Genomic DNA, 19,821 nt, shown 5'->3' with positions numbered 1-19,821 from the left:
TTTGGGGTGAATAATTTTTTACGCATGGGCCAGTGTCGAAAAATTTAGTTAAATATTTATAACTGGTTTGTTGTGTCGAGTTAATATTAATTGTGTCTGAATTTTTTTTTTTTACAGATCATGTTCAATTTTGCATACTGCCTTGTGGAGGAATAGGAGTTGACTCTGACACAGTGTGGAATGAAATGCATACATACACAGCTGTCAGGATGGTAAGACCCCTCCACACATCCATATTCTCTCTCTCTCTCTCTCTCTCTCTCTCTCTCTCTCTCTCTCTCTCTCTCTCTCTCTCTCTCTCTCTCTCTCTCTCTCTCAGATAAACTAATCTTACACTTTCTGTTTAAATGTCTACTCTTTTTTCTCACTCATTTTCGCTGTGTCTTTTCTATCTAAAAAAATATCTCTCTTTCTCTTTCATTTGAACATTCTCTCTCTTTCTCTCTCCTACACACACAATATTCTGATAGCATCTAAAACACATGGTTTCCCATAAATGTTCAATAATAACACTGCTTTATTTGATATTCCAGGCTGCAGGATGTGTCACGGAGCTAGCATTAAGAGTCGCTAACAAGGATCTGAAGGTATGTGCAGTGGAGGAGATTCCTAATCCAAAAAAATTCTAGTTTCTCCATTTTATAATGAAAATAATATTAAAAGATTTATCAATTCTATGACAGTTTTCTGCTTTTGTTCTGATAAAGGGGTTTTATTTTTTACTCAGATGCATGCATGTTAGGAATAAATTGACTGATTATCTGTATAATCTGACACTGGCTTTCTTTTTACAGAATGGTTTCGCTGTGGTTAGACCGCCTGGACACCACGCGGAAATGAGCACACCAATGTAAGTGGTAGTTACAGGGCAAAGAGAGATAACTCTGACTAAAAACTCTTACTTTCAATTTCATTTTGAAATATTGATGCTATATGTTGAATGCTATATTATAAAGCCAAGGCAGATTTAAATCAATTTGTGCAGATTCTTGAATAGGAATAGCTTTGGTCTGGTTTAAATTCTCGAAATAATGTTGCAACTCAAAACAAAAAACTTGAATGCTTCAGGTAAATAGTGAGAAAGTTAAAAGAGTAGTGTCTCTTGCAATATCATAAATGTGTTGTACGATTATTATGTTTACTTTTATTTTTTTGCTTTTCAGGGGATTCTGTTATTTTAATTCTGTTGCCATAGCAGCCAAACAGCTAAAAGAGAAATCAAAAGTGAACAAGATCTTGATTGTGGATTGGGATGTTCACCATGGCAACTCCACCCAGCAAAACTTTTTCAATGACCCCAATGTGTTGTACATATCTATTCATCGCCATGACAATGGGAACTTTTTCCCCGGGACCGGTAATCCAACGGACTGTGGATCAGGGGACGGCCTCGGGTTCAATGTCAACATTGCATTTGGGGGAGCCCTCAATCCTCCCATGGGGGATGCAGAATACCTTGCTGCCTTTAGGTAAGGGTGGAGGGAATTCTCTCTTTCTTTTTTTCACCTTGGTCTACTGCAGAAAGCTTCATTTTTGCATGATTCTGGTGCCCCTTGCACATACATCAGACGTAAATTGCTAACTACGAGATTTCTGTGTTTCTTGTAGAACTATTCTGATGCCTATCGCCAAGGAGTTTAACCCCGACATTGTGTTGATTTCGGCCGGATTCGATGCAGCCATTGGTCACCCTCCCCCACTTGGAGGTTACAATGTCTCCTCAGCATGTAAATATTTATAGCCTTATTTACTGATTTTTCTGATAATGCTATTTCTACCCAAATGATAAGAAGAAAAAAATACTCAGAACAGTTGTAATACTGGTTTGGATTTTTGGGAGAATTAAGAAACCAAAAGCTTATTTGTCAAATATATCTCAAAAAGTTGTAATTTCAAAATTTCTTTATTTTTCTATCAATTTGTTATCTTCATTTAAGGTTTTGGTCACATGACCCGCGAGTTGATGTCTCTAGCAGACGGTAGACTGGTTCTGGCCCTAGAGGGAGGTTACGACCTGCCGTCAATCTGTGATGCCACAGAACTCTGTATTAAAGCTCTTCTTGGAGATGAGGTAAATATGTTGTAAAACACACTTATTGCAAACATGCTTTTAATAAATTGGTGCTTATAGTGAAGTAATTTCCATTTTCTGTGGGTTTGATCATATTGTGAAGCTGACTGATATGACGAATTAAGTTTATTACGAAGTAAAATCGCCCGTCCCTGTCACTTTGTTATAAGTCTGTTTTACTGTAGTCCTAGCTGACTTCATCAAATCCCAAAGTATTGGTTTCTTTTGTAGTAATTTAATGAAATTGAGTGATTGTGTGAAGATATCTATTTAAGTTAAATACTTGGTGCTAGGGTAAAAAAAATGTTAAAGTCAAACTGTAGGGACAAACAATTTTGATTCACTCTTATTGTAAATCATTACGTGCTATAAAAATTTCAAATATATATTATCAAAATGTATGAAGTGTAACAAAGATTTATCCATAAGCGTGAATTCATTATTAGTGTGTTTGCAATATCCACGTTTCACTGTACCTCTGATGTGTCAAAACTTTATTGCTTGGTTAATAATTAATTTGTTAAAATCTAAACCATAAATTGCATGAAGATATATTGCTTTGTATGACAAGTAGTTAGGATTTGAGTCCATAGGTGACTGTAGTCACATTGTTTTCTTCAATTGCAGCTACCCCCGGTGAAAGAAGAAGAATTGTGTAGAGCCCCTTGCAAACCAGGGCAGGAAACTCTTGAGGAAACAATTAAAATACAGGGTAGGTTCTGAGATATTAAAGGACCATTTATTATTTCTGTGTCCAGAGATATTCAGGGATCATTCATTATTTCTGTGTCCAGAGATATTCAGGGACCATTTATTATTTCTGTGTCCAGAGATATTCAGGGATCATTCATTATTTTTTATAAATAGAGATATTCAGAGACTGTAAATTATTTATGTGCCATGTTGTATATCTAAGGACAATTCATTATTTGTGTGTCCCGAGATATTCAGAGATCATTCATTATTTTCTGTGTATAGAGATATTCAGAGACTGTAAATTATTTATGTGCCATGTTATTTATCTAAGGACAATTCATTATTTGTGTGTCCGGAGATATTCAGGGACCGTTATTTGTTTGTGTCCAGAGATATTCAGTGACAATTCATTATTTTTTGTGTCCAGAGATATTTTTTAAATGACAAAATATGTACCGTATTTTTCGGACGAATCGTCGATGCGGACGACTAGTCGAATTGCTCATTTTTAGCCAAAATTTTAACAAATTCCTACGATACGTCGATTCAGACGATACGTCGATCTTATCACTTCTAAATGGCATATAAAACTGCAGTAACATTATCAGTGTATGATGCCACGATGTCCCCGATATTGCTACCAATTATTATTAATGATTGACATTTAAACAATTACGCTTTATACTTATGCATCATATTTTCAAATACCGGTAACATCTATAAAGTCGCTTGCATTGTAAACAATTCCCGATATCGCGTGTTATGCAAGTTGTATGAGAGTAAACTAAACTTACTTTGTCAGAAATATTTTATTCCCTTAAAATAATTATCCACTCTGACCATCGCCAGTGTATTCGCCATTACGTAACCAGCCACCTGTTGACTCGGCGCGTGGTCAATGTTTGTTTAACAATTTCCGGTGTCAGAAGCATGCACCTGTCTCGTGTCGGACTTCAAAGGGGGATCTCAAGTGCAGAAAGCTTAGCAATTACTATGATTTGATGAAACTTGTTTACTTTGTATACAGTAATGTAGTTACACGCTATTGTTTTACATAGACACTGTTAGAAATAGATCGATCATTTGTACGACTTGATAATGACGATATACGACATACATACGTTTCCTAAAATTTTTATTTAACAACAATTAAAGAATTGGACAATAATTAATCAATGAACTTTAATCACTCTTATAACGGTACTCTTTATATACACAGGGAGTGAACACGCCGTATAGATCTTAGTCTTAGGGAATGATTATTACATAGCACAACAGATGTCAGCCTACTGTATAAACATTAGTATTGATAATTGCCGATTACGTATTTTAAAATTGAATTTGACCATAAAATATTTCTTATTTATACTTTTCACTAACAACTCTTTACTAATAAAATAATAAAACTTAAAAACATTCCCCGGACTTACTGCAATAATTTTTTCCATTCAAATTTGGTTTTAATTTTACTGCGCAATGTTATCTTCCCATTAGTGTCATATATGGAACCATGTGACGATGTGTTTATAAAAACGGAACGGTAAAACTTTTAATTGATTAAAGACATGTACCATTTTTTTAATTACCGTTATTATAATGTATACTGGTGTTAACAAATGAGTGAAAACGATAATTAATAAAGATGAACGATGAATTCAACAAGGTAATTTCCAAGCACACAGCCAACTCAAGATGATTAAAACCAAGATTTTTAATGCTATTTTTAACAATTTTCTGACCTCAAGCGTTAGACAAGTCGATTTAGACGATAAGTCGGGTGCTCTGCTTCAGAGAAAAAAAATACCGACTAATCGTCGGAAAAATACGGTATCTTTCTTATAATAGCTAAACACTGGCCCTGTGTCCAGATACATTTAGGGACCATTCATTATTTTTGTGTCCTATTACTGACACAGTATGTTTTTTTCTTTTAATAGCTAAGCACTGGCCCTGTGTCCAGAAATATTTAGGGACCATTCATTATTCGTTGATGGAGGCGCAAAAGCGAGAGATGGAGGAAGCAGACACGGTTACAGCGCTGGCGTCGTTGTCAATGGTGGCTGCCAAACAGAGGTAAGGGGGACATCTCAAAATATAATTAGACACTAATTTGCAATTGAAAACAATATACAGGGTTTATTTTCTTCCTGGCATTATATTCACCCCAAACATCATGTCTAGCTGCATGTTAAGAAGTAAGTCGTGCTGTTTGGACTTTCCGCGGCATTTAGATTTAATCAATGACAATGAAGGATAATTAAGCTGGAAGGAAATGGTTAAACATTTCCTGTTATTTGATGAATTTTTCCTAATAAAATTTTCTTTATTTTGCTAGATGATATATATTGGAGTAAATATGATATATATTTAAGTAAATATAGGGTGGAAACACTGATTGTGAATTTTATTTTGTTGCTTACAGCAGCATGTCCGAGGAGTCTTCAGAACCAATGGAAGAGGACAAGTCTTAACCGTTGTGTACAAACTGTTACCATGGAAACAAGCACACACATCAACTCAAGCATGCAGCTGATGGAGATCACATCTCCGCTGTGTTGTGGATTAGCTCCTTGTTGCTATAAATAGAACTGTCCGCAGGTGGTTGTCTGTTTTGATGTTACGAGATTTCAGTGACCATATTCACTGCCAAGAAAGAATGCGAGTCAGATGAACGTAGCCGCAGGTCATTTGAATGCTTTTGGTTGGTTCCCGACGCAGAATGCACAAAGCCTTAATTCTGGATTGGTTTGGGAGCCTGAGGAAGAGTAATCGGTGTTCGGCAATTAGATGCCACGGAAAGCTTGACCAAGATACATAGACCGCGATATTATATGTACATGTTGAAAAATAAGAAAGATTTTGAAGTGTCTGTAGCATTGAGAAGTATTTATGAATATATTTATATACAGTTGTATACATGTATCATAAATATGTCTATAGGATTCTAAGGAAGAAATTGTTGAGAGAAACTCTTTTTTTTGTGATTTAGATGTTTAAAGAGATAGAATGTCTTTATTTTTAGGGTCCTGTGATATATGACTTAGAAAAGGAAACTTGATGCCAGGTGTATTTATTTCGTTGGTCAATATTTGATAATTAATAAACAGGTGTAAAATATTCATCGTCAGCAATGACCCAGTTTTTGTCTTGTCTTTTTTGCAGCAGAATGTGTATTTTTACTTGTTGTCATTTATTTCTGTGAAGTATTTTTCATGAGAGAGAAAAAAAAAGAAGATATTTTGAAATGATATATTCAATTTTTTTCTTTTTCTTTCAATTCATTGTCTTCATTTTAGATTTATCAATGGCATGACATATCTTTTATAAACATTTTCATCATGCGCATGTTTGGAGCAACAGTTGTCTATATTAGTTCTTTTTTTTTTTTAATCATATGGGCCAAACAAGGTTCAACTTTTTTTACCTTGGCATAAATTCAAGAGGAATATTTCAGGTAAATTTTGACCTTTGACCTTTTTATTGTTCAGTGCCTGTGGCAGTTAAGAGCAATCAAATTTTTTGGATATTTTTCACCAATTTCCTTTTTCTTCAACATTGTCCTGTCATGGGCAAACATATTTTAACCATACTGATGAACTGTAAAAACAAGATGAATATCATCCCCAGCACAACCAGAATTGATTGGTGTGCATTTGTTCTTCATGTAATGTTGAAAAAAAATAAAATGTTATTTATCAAATTTCATATCATCATGAAAAAAGTATTTTTGTTGGTGCAAAAAAATCTTAACCAATCAAATCATATTTTTGTTGTTGAAAGAAAACATTTTGTCATATTTGTAAATGACCAATCAGATCTGGTTTTGCAAGTGCTGGGAATTCTTTTTGACCAATCAGATTTGGTTTTATGTCTGTATTTGTTGTTAAGCCTTGTGATACTCCATACTATTGTTATTGTGAGCAGCAATATTACTGGTTCTGTCAGATGGTAGTCATGACGCTTTACTGTACTTGTTATCAACAATAAAGACTAAATCAAAATGGCCGATCTTCTTTTGTCTTGAAAGACTTTGAAAACTCCAATGTGACAAAATTTGTGAAAAATTGTACTGCCATTCTGAATGTTCTGCTTTATTATATTTTAGAAATATGTTTTCAGCAGTTTCTGTTAAATGAAACAAAATTTTTGTGAGGAAGATGATTTGACATGTTGTTTGCCTTCTTAGAATTTTGCCTTTTTAAAGATGAATAAACATGAAAATATGTAGGTAGTTTATAGGTCATTTCGTCAGCTATCATAAACTCAAATTCTATAAGTCTCAAACTCAATTAATTTTAGATGTCTTGGAATATCAGATATCAAGGATGAAAAACAGAGAAATGGTGGTTGAGACTTGGAACTCACAACAAAGTAACCGTAATATGTACTTAAGATCCCAGGGTGTTGATGTTCCAAATGTCAAAAGTTCAACTTTACTATCATGGCATTAAGAGCACTTGATGGACGTCACCATTTTTAGATTGTAAAGATCTCCTTTAGAATAAAAGCTCTATATAAAAATAAAGGGAAATTTCCAAATTTTAAAGGTAAAATATATGGAATTTCTCCTTACTGAATTAAAGTCTATAGATTAATTTAACAAATCAGATTTCAAAAAATGTACGTAGATCTGATGTGTAATTTTTGACCACACAGCCTCCTTAATACACACTTCATATATAAGTTATGAATTGATTGACTCACTGGCTAAAGCATTGTTTACATTCAGTAAGATCTAGCAGTATCTGGCTTGTACATGTAACTGGCAACTGACCGTCAAATTTTGTGTGTGACCAATCAGAATGTTATTGTAAAGCATTCTAAAAAATGAAATTTGAAAATGTTTTGCTTAAATTTGACCATTTTATTAAACACGATTTTAGATGTACTTTTTAGAGAACATTTTTTATATGAAAATATACAATTTCCCCCTCATCACAAAATTTGAGTTACATGCAAGATACAGTGCTCACAATTCTTTGTGATGTAAACATGGCTTGAGCTATTTAAAAGTCAGTTGATTAATTAAATAAGCAAAGATAATTTAAATGTATATTATGAAGGCAATGTCTGCTGCCTTATCCAATCATGTTTCGTGCATGAGAAGACACATTAAAACCACATCTCCAATTCATATATATACAATAGAACATTTCCTTTGTTCATATTGCACAAACGTGGGTATAGAAATCCGTTGCCAGGAAACACATTCTGTTTCAATATCCTGGAAGGCTCTTCAGTGTCAGTCACAATAGGATTATAAGGAAATAATCGATGTTGGTCTCAAGTTCATACGGAAAGTAGTTCACACCTGAGCGCCGCTGCCAGTGTCTGGTCAATTGTGTCATATCAAATCTTCATCACTCTACGCCACACTATTGGTCAGTTGTTGATATACTATATTAAAGTACTTATGGTTTATTTTATAGCTAGAAACACTTCTGTGGTGGTATGCCTTTGTTCTTGCATGCGGTCTAAAAATTTACCTTTGGCAGCTACATGCTGTAGATTCTTATTTAAACGCGAGAAATTAATATCCGCGTAAAATCGCGAAAGTCACTTTTCGCGGATATTGAAATCTCGGTTTTATTAATTAAAAATTTTCCGACATATGTATATGAAATTGTTTATTAAAATGTTCGGTGCTCTTTATTTTATTTTATTTTATTCGCGATTAGACAATGTATAATTGCGTTACAAAAGAAATCTACAATGTTTGTGATAAGCATTAGTCTGATATTACATCTACTATAAGACCGTTGTGATTTTTTTTTTTTTTAGATAAATCGCATATTCTCGGGTTAAAAAAAACCAACAAATCAATTCATGAACTTTAGAGAAGATGTATGCCGATTCTTTGCGAAAAAAAAAAAACATCAGACAGTTTTCGGTCTTAAGGAGTCTGCAGGACGTCCATCAGGCCCCAAGATCATGAAGCAGTCTTAGACTTAAGTCAAATTTTATACACTGTCTTATTGTCTTGCGATTGACAACATCGAAAAAATGCAATGCTATTGGAAAATGTCTCTATATTATGTTGATAGTTACAAAGTTTAAGGGTAATTTTATGAAATATAATAATTTTATAAAAGATTGCAATTTAGACTTAAGTCTAAAAATGCTTTATGATCCTGAGGCCAGATGTACTGTAATTTTAAGATATATTTTTTAAGTCGTAAATTTGCTTGAATCATAGTCAGAAAATTTCGTAATATTCAAGCTTTGGATTTGAATATTTTTCTATATATACATGTATATATTTCTGGATAACTCTCCTTTTAAAGGAGATTTACATAGTCTAAAAATGGCCACAACCTTCCAGCCCTCTTAAAGGGCTTCTAACGGTTTAAGATTTGTTCATACAGAACATTATTCGAAATATATCACAAAAAATAACCACAACGCTTGTGCTATTGGTATAATATCGTGGAATCATTTTTAGACGTGTGGGTAAATGTTCGCGATTAGCCAAAATTTTCCTGGTTCGTGGGGACGTAATTTCGTTGGAAGCAAGTTCGAGATTTTGATGAATATTTATAAAATGCTTGAATATACGTTCGCGGGGATGTAAATTTTGCTGGATTGTTGGTTTTTTGCTTATTCGTGGGTATGTAATTTCGTGAATGCGTGGGTTTTCAGTTTCAGTAAGAAAGATAACTCTTACTCTTTCTTAATTAGGGCTACCCACGAATACCACGAAAATTGAGCCATCACGAATTCTAATGATTCCACAGTATACGTTTATACGGTTCCTTAATTGGTGTCTTTACGAATTTAACAGTTATAGTACATGTGTTTGCTTGAAGCTTTTGCTTTTTGCTTAAATCGAACTTTGTCCCGCCTGCCATCATATGAAGCAAATTTCATCCCCCGTATTAATTTCATTTAGACCTCTTCATCACATCTTGGCAAGGTATTCTTAATCTACACAGAAAATATTGTGACAAATCATACCGAAGAAAGTATGGATGGTGTACTTTGAGATAGTATTGCGAGAGCAGATTCATGAGTTAAGTATATGTTCACATTTTTCTTACTTAGCCCATATCCTCTGAGAGAGGGGCGGTGGTTTTACAATGCATTATATAGAGAAAAACATTACTATTTTATATAGGATCCGTCATCGCATTCACTTCATCGTCATCGCATTATCGCACTATCGACCCAAACGTCGATGGTGAAATGATGCGATAGTGAACTACATGGCCCTATCCGGATTCCATAATTGTAGCAAGTTGATCATCTTTTTGTATAGACAACGGATAAAGCTGAGTTTTGCCGCATAGTATTGTCCTTTAGAAAAAATTAGATAATTGAGAATCAAAATTTTGTAATTTTGTCAATTTGTTATGTATAAATGATTAATGATTAATAATCTGAATTTAGTAAAAAAAAACAAAACCCAGTATACTTACTTTAGAAGAGAGTTTACTGTATACATGGTTATTTTCGTCCCGTGTAATTTTCGCCCTTTTACATTTGCAAAAAGTTTTGTCCCGAATTGAAGTTGTGTTCAAAGAGCGATAATCTAAGACATCGTAATTCGCCCAGTCTTAAATTCGCCCACTGACAACGAGGGCGAAAATGACGAAAATAAAACGTGTGCAAACATTTCCCTGTATACAGCATTTTCATAACCTTACAGATATATACCAACGTAGCCATATCGCATAGTATTACTAGGCTCCGGTGCCACAACACTAAGACGAGATCACTTTTCTCACTTTAACACTGTATATTCCTATTGTGAGTGTAAGATTGGGATCAAAAGTGAGCTCATCTACATTTGTTACTCAATAAGTTGTCTAAACTCAATGAGAACTTCAAGAGCGCGGCATGAAATGACTTTTGGTATCACCCATACCATGATTATCTATACTCAACGGGCGAGAAATTAAATACACGCGGGGCATATGGTGTACCATCCATACCATAGTATTTCAAAAGATATTGCATTATTCTGTGACCAAAATCTCACAATATATTGCGTTACACCTCTCTTGATGTATTTGACAGAAAATGCTCTCCGGAGACAATTAAGGCTAAAACAATGAGCGAAATGATTACTTTTCAGTACGAATAATTATCTGTTTTTAGCTCACCTGAGCTGAAAGCTCAAGTGAGCTATTCTGATCACATTTTGTCTGTCGTCCGTCTGTCTGTCTGTCTGTCTGTCTGTCCGTCCGTCTGTCTGTAAACTTTTCACATTTTCAACATCTTCTCAAGAACCACTGGGCCAATTTCAACCAAACTTGGCACAAAGCATCCATAGCCTAAGGGGATTTACATTTGTGAAAATTAAGGATCACGTCCTTTTGCAAAGGGAGATAATTAGGAATTTATGAAAATTTTCGAGAAATTTTCAAAAATCTTCTTCTCATGAACCATAAGACTAGGAAAGCTGAAACTTGTGTAGAAGCATCCTCAGGTAGTGTAGATTCTAATTTGTGAAAATCATGACCCCCGGGGGTAGGGTGGGGCCACAATGGGGGGTCGAAGTTTTACATAGGAATATACAGAGTAAATCTTTGAAAATCTTCTTCTCATGAACCATAAGACCAGGAAAGCTGAAACTTGTGTGGAAGCATCCTCAGGTAGTGTAGATTCTAATTTGTGAAAATCATGACGCCCGAGGGTAGGGTGGGGCCACAATGGGGGGTCGAAATTTAACAGAGGAATATATAGAGTAAATCTTTAAAAATCTTCTTCTCATGAACCATAAGACCAGGAAAGCTGAAACTTGTGTGGAAGCATCCTCAGATAGTGTAGATTCTAATTTGTGAAAATCATGACCCCCGGGGGTAGGATGGGGCCACAATGTGGGGTCGAAGTTTTACATAGGAATATACAGGGTAAATCTTTGAAAATCTTCTTCTCATGAACCATAAGACCAGGAAAGCTGAAACTTGTGTGGAAGCATCCTCAGGTAGTGTAGATTCTAATTTGTGAAAATCATGACCCCCGAGGGTAGGGTGGGGCCACAATTGGGGGTCGAAATTTAACAGAGGAATATATAGAGTAAATCTTTAAAAATCTTCTTCTCATGAACCATAAGACCAGGAAAGCTGAAACTTGTGTGGAAGCATCCTCAGGTAGTGTAGATTCTAATTTGTGAAAATCATGACCCCCGGGGGTAGGATGGGGCCACAATGGGAGGTCGAAGTTTTACATAGGAATATACAGGGTAAATCTTTAAAAATCTTCTTCTCATGAACCATAAGACCAGGAAAGCTGAAACTTGTGTGGAAGCATCCTCAGGTAGTGTAGATTCTAATTTGTGAAAATCATGACCCCCGAGGGTAGGGTGGGGCCACAATTGGGGGTCGAAATTTAAAATAGGAATATATAGAGTAAATCTTTAAAAATCTTCTTCTCAGAAACTAATCAGCCAGTAAAGCTGACACTTGTGTGGAAGCATCCTAAGGTAGTGTAGATTCATAGTTGTGAAAATCATGATCTCCGGGGGTAGGGTGGGGCCACAATGGGGTGTCAAAGTTTAACATAGGAATATATAAAGTAAATCTTTAAAAATCTTCTTCTCAGAAACTAATCAGCCAGGAAAGCTGAAACTTGTGTGGAAGTATCCTCAGTTAGTGTAAATTCATAGTTGTGAAAATCATGATCCCCGGGGGTAGGGTGGGGCCACAATGGGGGATCGAAGTTTTACATAGGAATATATAGAGTAAATCTTTAAAAATCTTTTTCTCAGAAACTAATCAGCCAGTAAAGCTGAAACTTGTGTGGGAGCATCCTCAGATAGTGTAGATTCAAAGTTGTGAAAATCATGACCCCCGGGGGTAGGGTGGGGCCACAATGGGGGGTCGAAGTTTAACATAGGAATATATAAAGTAAATCTTTGAAAATCTTCTTCTCATGAACCATAAGACCAGAAAAGCTGAAACTTGTGTGGAAGCATCCTCAGGTAGTGTAGATTCTAATTTGTGAAAATCATGACCCCCAAGGGTAGGGTGGGGCCACAATGGGGGGTCGAAATTTAACATAGGAATATATAGAGTAAATCTTTAAAAATCTTCTCCTCATGAACCATAAGACCAGGAAAGCTGAAACTTGTGTGGAAGCATTCTCAGGTAGTGTAGATTCATAGTTGTGAAAATCAGGATCCCCGGGGGTAGGATGGGGCCACAATGGGGGATCGAAGTTTTACATAGGAATATATAAAGTAAATCTTTAAAAATCTTCTTCTCAGAAACTAATCATCCAGTAAAGTTGAAACTTGTGTGGAAGCATCTTTAGGTAGTGTAGATTCAAAGTTGTGAAAATCATGATCCCCAGGGGTAGGGTGGGGCCACAATGGGGTGTCGAAGTTTAACATAGGAATATATAAAGTAAATCTTTGAAAATCTTCTTCTCAAGAACCATAAGACCAGGAAAGCTGAAACTTGTATGGAAGCATCCTCAGGTAGTGTAAATTCTAATTTGTGAAAATCATGACCCCCGAGGGTAGGGTGGGGCCACAATGGGGTGTCGAAATTTAACATAGGTATATATAGAGTAAATCTTTAAAAATCGTCTTCTCATGAACCATAAGACCAGGAAAGCTGAAACTTGTGTGGAAGCATCCTCAGGTAGTGTAGATTCTAATTTGTGAAAATCATGACCCCCGGGGGTAGAGTGGGGCCACAATGGGGTGTCGAAATTTAACATAGGAATATATAGAGTAAATCTTTAAAAATCTTCTTCTCAGAAACTAATCAGTCAGTAAAGCTGACACTTGTGTGGAAGCATCCTCAGGTAGTGTAGATTCAAAGTTGTGAAAATCATGACCCCCGGCGGTAGGGTGGGGCCACAATGGGGTGTCGAAGTTTAACATAGGAATATATAAAGTAAATCTTTAAAAATCTTCTTCTCAGAAACTAATCAGCCAGGAAAGCTGAAACTTGTGTGGAAGCATTCTCAGTTAGTGTAAATTCATAGTTGTGAAAATCATGACCCCCGGGGGTAGGGTGGGGCCACAATGGGGGATCGAAGTTTTACAAAGGAATATATAGAGTAAATCTTTAAAAATCTTTTTCTCAGAAAGTAATCAGCCAGTAAAGCTGAAACTTGTGTGGAAGCATCCTCAGGTAGTGTAGATTCAAAGTTGTGAAAATCATGACCCCCGGGGGTAGGGTGGTGCCACAATGGGGTGTCGAAGTTTAACATAGGAATATATAAAGTAAATCTTTGAAAATCTCCTTCTCATGAACCATAAGACCAGGAAAGCTGAAACTTGTGTGGAAGCATCCTCAGGTAGTGTAAATTCTAATTTGTGAAAATCATGACCCCCGAGGGTAGGGTGGGGCCACAATGGGGTGTCGAAATTTAACATAGGTATATATAGAGTAAATCTTTAAAAATCGTCTTCTCATGAACCATAAGACCAGGAAAGCTGAAACTTGTGTGGAAGCATCCTCAGGTAGTGTAGATTCTAATTTGTGAAAATCATGACCCCCGGGGGTAGAGTGGGGCCACAATTGGGTGTCGAAATTTAACATAGGAATATATAGAGTAAATCTTTAAAAATTTCTTCTCAGAAACTAATCAGCCAGTAAAGCTGAAACTTGTGTGGAAGCATCCTCAGGTAGTGTAGATTCAAAGTTGTGAAAATCATGACCCCCGGGGGTAGGGTGGGGCCACAATGGGGTGTCGAAATTTAACATAGGTATATATAGAGTAAATCTTTAAAAATCGTCTTCTCAGAAACTAATCAGCCAGGAAAGCTGAAACTTGTGTGGAAGCATTCTCAGTTAGTGTAAATTCATAGTTGTGAAAATCATGACCCCCGGGGGTAGGGTGGGGCCACAATGGGGGATCGAAGTTTAACATAGGAATATATAAAGTAAATCTTTAAAAATCTTCTTCTCAGAAACTAATCAGCCAGTAAAGCTGACACTTGTGTGGAAGGATCATCAGGTAGTGTAGATTCATAGTTGTGAAAATCATGATCCCCAGGGGTAGGGTGGGGCCACAATGGGGGGGGGGGTCAAAGTTTAACAAAGGAATATATAGAGTAAATCTTTAAAAATCTTCTTCTCAGAAACTAATCAGCCAGATGATTCTTTATAATTGTTAAGACTTTGGCCCCAGGACAATTCTTAGGCCTCACAAGAAGGTTCAGAGTTTATGTACGTTTATATCCCATATATAAACAATTTTTAAGGATCTTTTTGAGAACTGCAATACTCAACATATGATATGACTATAAAATCATCCTGTTAGAGAAGGGACTAATGATTGTAAACATAAGAATATCCAGGGGAAAAATGGATTTTATTTATACAGGATCAACATGTATTATTGTATATTGTCCAGATAGTTTGTATTATGACTCCATTAAGCTGATTTTATCATACCTATTGTTCCTCAGGTGAGCGATGTGGCCCATGGGCCTCTTGTTTCAAAGTAACATGTTTTCTCTAAAGAATAAAAAAAAATTACATTTCCTTAATTAAACAAGAATCATACCAAAGCACTATATAACTTCACTGATTATTTACCAATACATAAAAAACGACTCCCACGAAAAAATAAAATAAATGACGCAGACAATATAAGGATCGACCCCCATCTTTGGGTGCAATGATTATCTCTAGGCAAAACAAAACAAACCACAGCGGTTAGTAATTCTATGCTGACATTTTCACTTAGCCTCCTTAATCTGGAGAGTGAAATGCATAATGACTGAAGCCCGTACGTCTTTATCCAGACCAGATTGTTGTGTATTTTAGTTCCGTGAGATGGATCCGGTGAAATAATTCAGCATGCATCGATTTCCGATATTTTCTTACTACCACCCCCAGACAATGAATACATTTACATGCTTTGTGCCTCGTGCTTTGATTTCAGACAACAGGCGATTCAACAATTCGCGCATCAGTTTCAACGACCGTTCTCTAACGGAAATAAATTCCGTTAATATCCGTATATGAGTATTCCGGCCGTCATCTTTCTCACGACGTATTAAAAGGTGGTGTTTTAATTAATATGTAAATTAAAAAAGGGTCGCCTAGCTTCTTGCCTTTCGAATTAATCGATGAAGAATTCTTTTCCTTTGGAGTTTTAATTATAAGCGTAGACATTTCTTTGAACATGTTTGTGGGCGTTTTTTGGCAACGTCCATATAAATGGCGCCATGCATCACTATACAAGTGATGTTGCTATGGTAATATTAAACGTCCTGTTGAAGTCATTGCTGTATTTGGGGACTGTAGTGGAAATGATCCTGTTAATGTTTTAAATTATTAATGAAGTGCATGCATATTACATGATAACCAATCATCAACAATTTGGACAATTTGAATACGTACGCCCCACCATAGGCACGGACGGGGTTCGAACCGTTCTCGCCACAGTTTTACTCGAGGAGTATTTTCTCACGCGTGAGGATTTCATATCAGCGTGTGACTTGATAAATTAAGTCTTAAGAATAAATATCCATGTATTAATATGTGCATAAAGAATGAAATAGCCAAGGGGGACGGGGGGTGGGGGGTGGTGGTAAATATCTATATTGGATTATAGGAAGTCCATACCCCATACAATGGCACTTTTAGGTGTGTATATTCACTGCACTTTTGATTGGGTGGTTACGACAAATTCAAATATATGTCAACTACTGGGCTCAACGTTAACCAACTTCCAATGAAGCACTTAATTTACATGTAAGCTAGACCTGTAACGTTTACATGTATATGCATAAAATAAGCGCGATTCCAGGATTTGTTTTCTCCAGCTTGAGAGTCTTTTCTGCATGCCATTAACAAATCCCAGATTATTTTTTAACGACTCCATAAATTTTAGGCAATCAGAAAAACCACCTTTAAGACTCCCCATAACTTTAAGGCAAGAATGCATGCCATCCATGTAGGGTTTTAGATGGGGAGGGGCATAAGTAACATATGGGGTTTCAATGCTGCATTTATTTTTAGACGAACTATTTAATTGTTTCCTTATTTTTTCAGGAGGGGGGGGGGGTTAAATTTATTTATTTTTTATATAAGTTTACATTTGTTTGTTTCATAACTTTGCAAATCCCAGGAAAGGGGGCCCGTACCACTTACTAACCCATTCCCTACCCCCGGCCCACATTTCGATTCGCGCATGCATATATAATCAAGAGGTTTTTAAAAATAAAAAAATAATAATACAATTTGCAGACTACACTACATATCCTGTAGAAGTTAACGTGTTAAAGGCCATTAACTCCTAAAATGTTTGTGTGAAGGAGTACAAAGTATTAATTATGAGTGGGTGTAACGTTATATTTTTTAAGTCTGCAATTTTTAACATGAGTTTCGCGAAAAAAGAAAAAAATCGAAATGCATGGTTATTTTCTGCTCGTTGTGTCAGTATCTGGCTGTATTTTGCTTCTCTAGTCATCTATTTCCGCCAACAGTTATATAGCTAGCGATGTGTTTTCACTCAACAAATGCCCTTAATCACGCAAAACGAGCACTGTAAAAAAGATCCCGATTGAATGTTCATTAATTAACCATTCCTAAATAATTCTCATAACTCCCAGTCTTTATACAAAATGCATGCGGTTGCGTATGCCATACAAATAAAAGCGATCGGAACACAGCCCCAAAAATCGATAAGCAACTGGTTGTATAGGTGACACGTTAATGAGACATCATTGATACGGCAATTCTCACCCACATTTCATTTTAGCTACAGCTAGCGAAATACATGAGACTCGACCCGTGATGCAATTATTTAGTAAAAAAAAAAAGGGGGGGGGGTGCGAGAGTGTGTTAAAGGTAGGGGGAGGGGGTGTTGCTTTTATATTGAGTGTTTTAATTTCCTAATACTAATAAATTGAAGAGATAATAAATGATATCAATTGGAGATTTAAAAAAAATCCAATTGTTATGCATGCCAATTGTTATTCGATATTGTAAGTGGTGACTAAATCAATGGATTCGATTGTTACTCCATAAAGGATTTCCCCCCAGTCTTTTTCTCTCTGTGCGTGTTAATTCCCATAATCCAAAAGCAGCCTGGCTATAGCTAAAAGCGGCGTTTATCCGCTAGGGAGGAATCGGATGGATATCAAATAAGCTGGAATGGGCAAGCACATAACACTGTTTTCAATGTGGAGGGGCTATATAAAAAGCGGAGGAACCAATCAGCGTGTAACATACGCTCTTTTTTTTTTTTGTTATAGAAAGGGCCTAACAAAAAAAATGTGTGTTTAGAGTAACACTTGTGAAATAGGTTAGAGTTAAGAATTTGTTTTAAATCATATTTTTTTTCTGCACGAGAGCACCAATACAAATATAAAATTCTAAGTAAAAACAGATTTTTAATGAAAATAATATGAAAATCACATTCGGATAAAAACAGACATATATCTGAAAATGGTTGAATCGGGCATTTTTGTAGGTTAGGTCCGGTTACCCTCAACACATAATATTTATTAAGGCCTAGATAAATTATGTATAAGTAAAAAGTATACATCATAAAAAAATTAAGGATCCTGACCGGGCCATCCCCCTTGGTAGGAAGATCGAGTGTTCGAATATAGATATATAACAAATAATTAAACCAAACTTTAATAGTATTATAAGTTTCGTTTTTGTTGTTGTTTTTTTTTACAACTTTACAATATTTGACTGAACATGCATATCAATGCATACTTTATTAATATTGTTTAAAAATATTCTCATTTGCAGGTAGGTACGTGAGTTTAGAAAAAGATATTGGTAAGATATTTAGCCCAGAGATTAAACGTTTCATTAATTGGACTGAATTTCATTGGTCCCTCTTTCCATTGTAGGCCGATCAAGACGCGGCAAATGAAGTGCTGAACCCTGCGTGTCGAGTGTTCGAAACCGCATCTTGTATAACATGTTATCATATAGGCCTATTTAATTTTTATAATGTCATATGTAGCTAATTGCTTTTCATGCATAACAATTAAATAATGTTTAAACAAAACATGGCGCCTTATGATATTCTTTGCATATACATATATGGAAATACAATGGTTTGTCTTTTTATAAAATCAAGTGAAGTCTCTGAATACCAGAGAGAGAGAAAGAGAGAGAGAGAGAGAGAGAGAGAGAGAGAGAGCTCAATTGGAACTTTTACCATTATTTCACCACAAAGAGAACGTTTATGATCAATCTACAAGTAAATTGTTACATAAATATTTAATGAATCACACTTTCAATAATAACGTTAACATTAATAATGCACGAGTAGAATTTTTTTTCTAAAAAAAAATGGATTTTAACTACCATTGACTTCATTGCTAAAGGTAGTTATACAGTTTCTCTCTCGATAAACCATTGAACATTACAACCAAATAAAGCACTCGATCTAATATTTTTTCCTCAGATAATGAACGTGGTAGAGCTCAAACTGAATGATATTCAAACTGAATGATATTCAATTAAGCGACATTCCACTGTGACGTAAACGGGTACCTGTTTTCTTTTTTAGGCAATAGTGACGTATCAATTGTATACAAACGACCACGCAGCGAAGATAACCTCGATCGATATTTCCCTTCCATGTGTCTCTCTTACCACTTCACGACAAAATTTCGATCCGTGACGTCACGGATGCTGAGATGAATATTCAATATTGAGTCTGCCATTTTGGATCCGTAATAGGAAATTTAGTTGACCATATTGTATAATTCTTTCTCCTTCCAACGGGCTGTAGGTACTTTAACGGACCCCAAAAGCATGAGGGAGTGATGAGGGCCAAGATTTGGGGAATTTTAGGGATCATCTTGGGCTTGATTTTGCCCGGGAACAGTTTTAACTACGGGTTTCCGCAGGAATCTGTGTTTCCCTTAGGAACAGTTGGTAAGTGTGAAATCGTGATATTTCGTCTGTGTGAGTTTTGTTTACGAAGAAAAATGAAATCTGGAACAGGTATGGAAAAGAGATAAGGGTGTACAAATCAGTGACACTCGAATTCAGGTAGTAAAAGTTGTCAATGAGAGGGGAAATGTCAAAAGTCTCTAGGCTGTCATAAACGGAGCCTGACCTTAAATAGAATTATCAGTGTGAAATCCCTTAGTTTTTCTGTAAACTATGGGG

The 19,821-nt window shown here is 35.8% G+C and overlaps 2 protein-coding genes across 17 annotated transcripts in view; both read left to right on the top strand.

Annotated features, from left to right (window-relative positions):
* Positions 1 to 6,768, top strand: part of LOC105342879 (histone deacetylase 4) — an 80,867-nt gene extending 74,099 nt beyond the window's left edge. For 14 of the 15 annotated variants that reach the window (XM_011449959.4, XM_011449956.4, XM_066072850.1 and 11 more), the window contains 9 exons: positions 118 to 212; positions 534 to 587; positions 795 to 850; positions 1,164 to 1,469; positions 1,609 to 1,727; positions 1,938 to 2,071; positions 2,699 to 2,783; positions 4,705 to 4,840; positions 5,190 to 6,768. In XM_011449959.4, the coding sequence (XP_011448261.1) occupies positions 118 to 212; positions 534 to 587; positions 795 to 850; positions 1,164 to 1,469; positions 1,609 to 1,727; positions 1,938 to 2,071; positions 2,699 to 2,783; positions 4,705 to 4,840; positions 5,190 to 5,238 (1,034 nt within the window). In that variant the 3' untranslated portion in view covers positions 5,239 to 6,768. The remainder of the gene's footprint in view (positions 1 to 117; positions 213 to 533; positions 588 to 794; positions 851 to 1,163; positions 1,470 to 1,608; positions 1,728 to 1,937; positions 2,072 to 2,698; positions 2,784 to 4,704; positions 4,841 to 5,189) is intronic. The other variant, XM_034454423.2, reaches the window with a different exon arrangement.
* Positions 6,769 to 19,295: 12,527 nt separating this feature from the next.
* The window catches only part of LOC105342881 (receptor-type tyrosine-protein phosphatase N2), an 85,138-nt gene continuing 84,612 nt past the window's right edge, over positions 19,296 to 19,821 (top strand). Inside the window, exon 1 of one of the 2 annotated variants that reach the window (XM_034454427.2) lies at positions 19,296 to 19,584. In XM_034454427.2, coding sequence (XP_034310318.2) covers positions 19,473 to 19,584 — 112 coding nt within the window. In that variant the 5' untranslated portion in view covers positions 19,296 to 19,472. The remainder of the gene's footprint in view (positions 19,585 to 19,821) is intronic. The other variant, XM_011449966.4, reaches the window with a different exon arrangement.

This window comes from Magallana gigas, chromosome 10 (assembly GCF_963853765.1).
Source record: "Magallana gigas chromosome 10, xbMagGiga1.1, whole genome shotgun sequence".
Lineage (NCBI taxonomy): Eukaryota > Metazoa > Mollusca > Bivalvia > Ostreida > Ostreidae > Magallana > Magallana gigas.
Note: the sequence above shows the minus strand (reverse complement) of the source record. Positions and strands in the feature narration are given on the sequence as shown.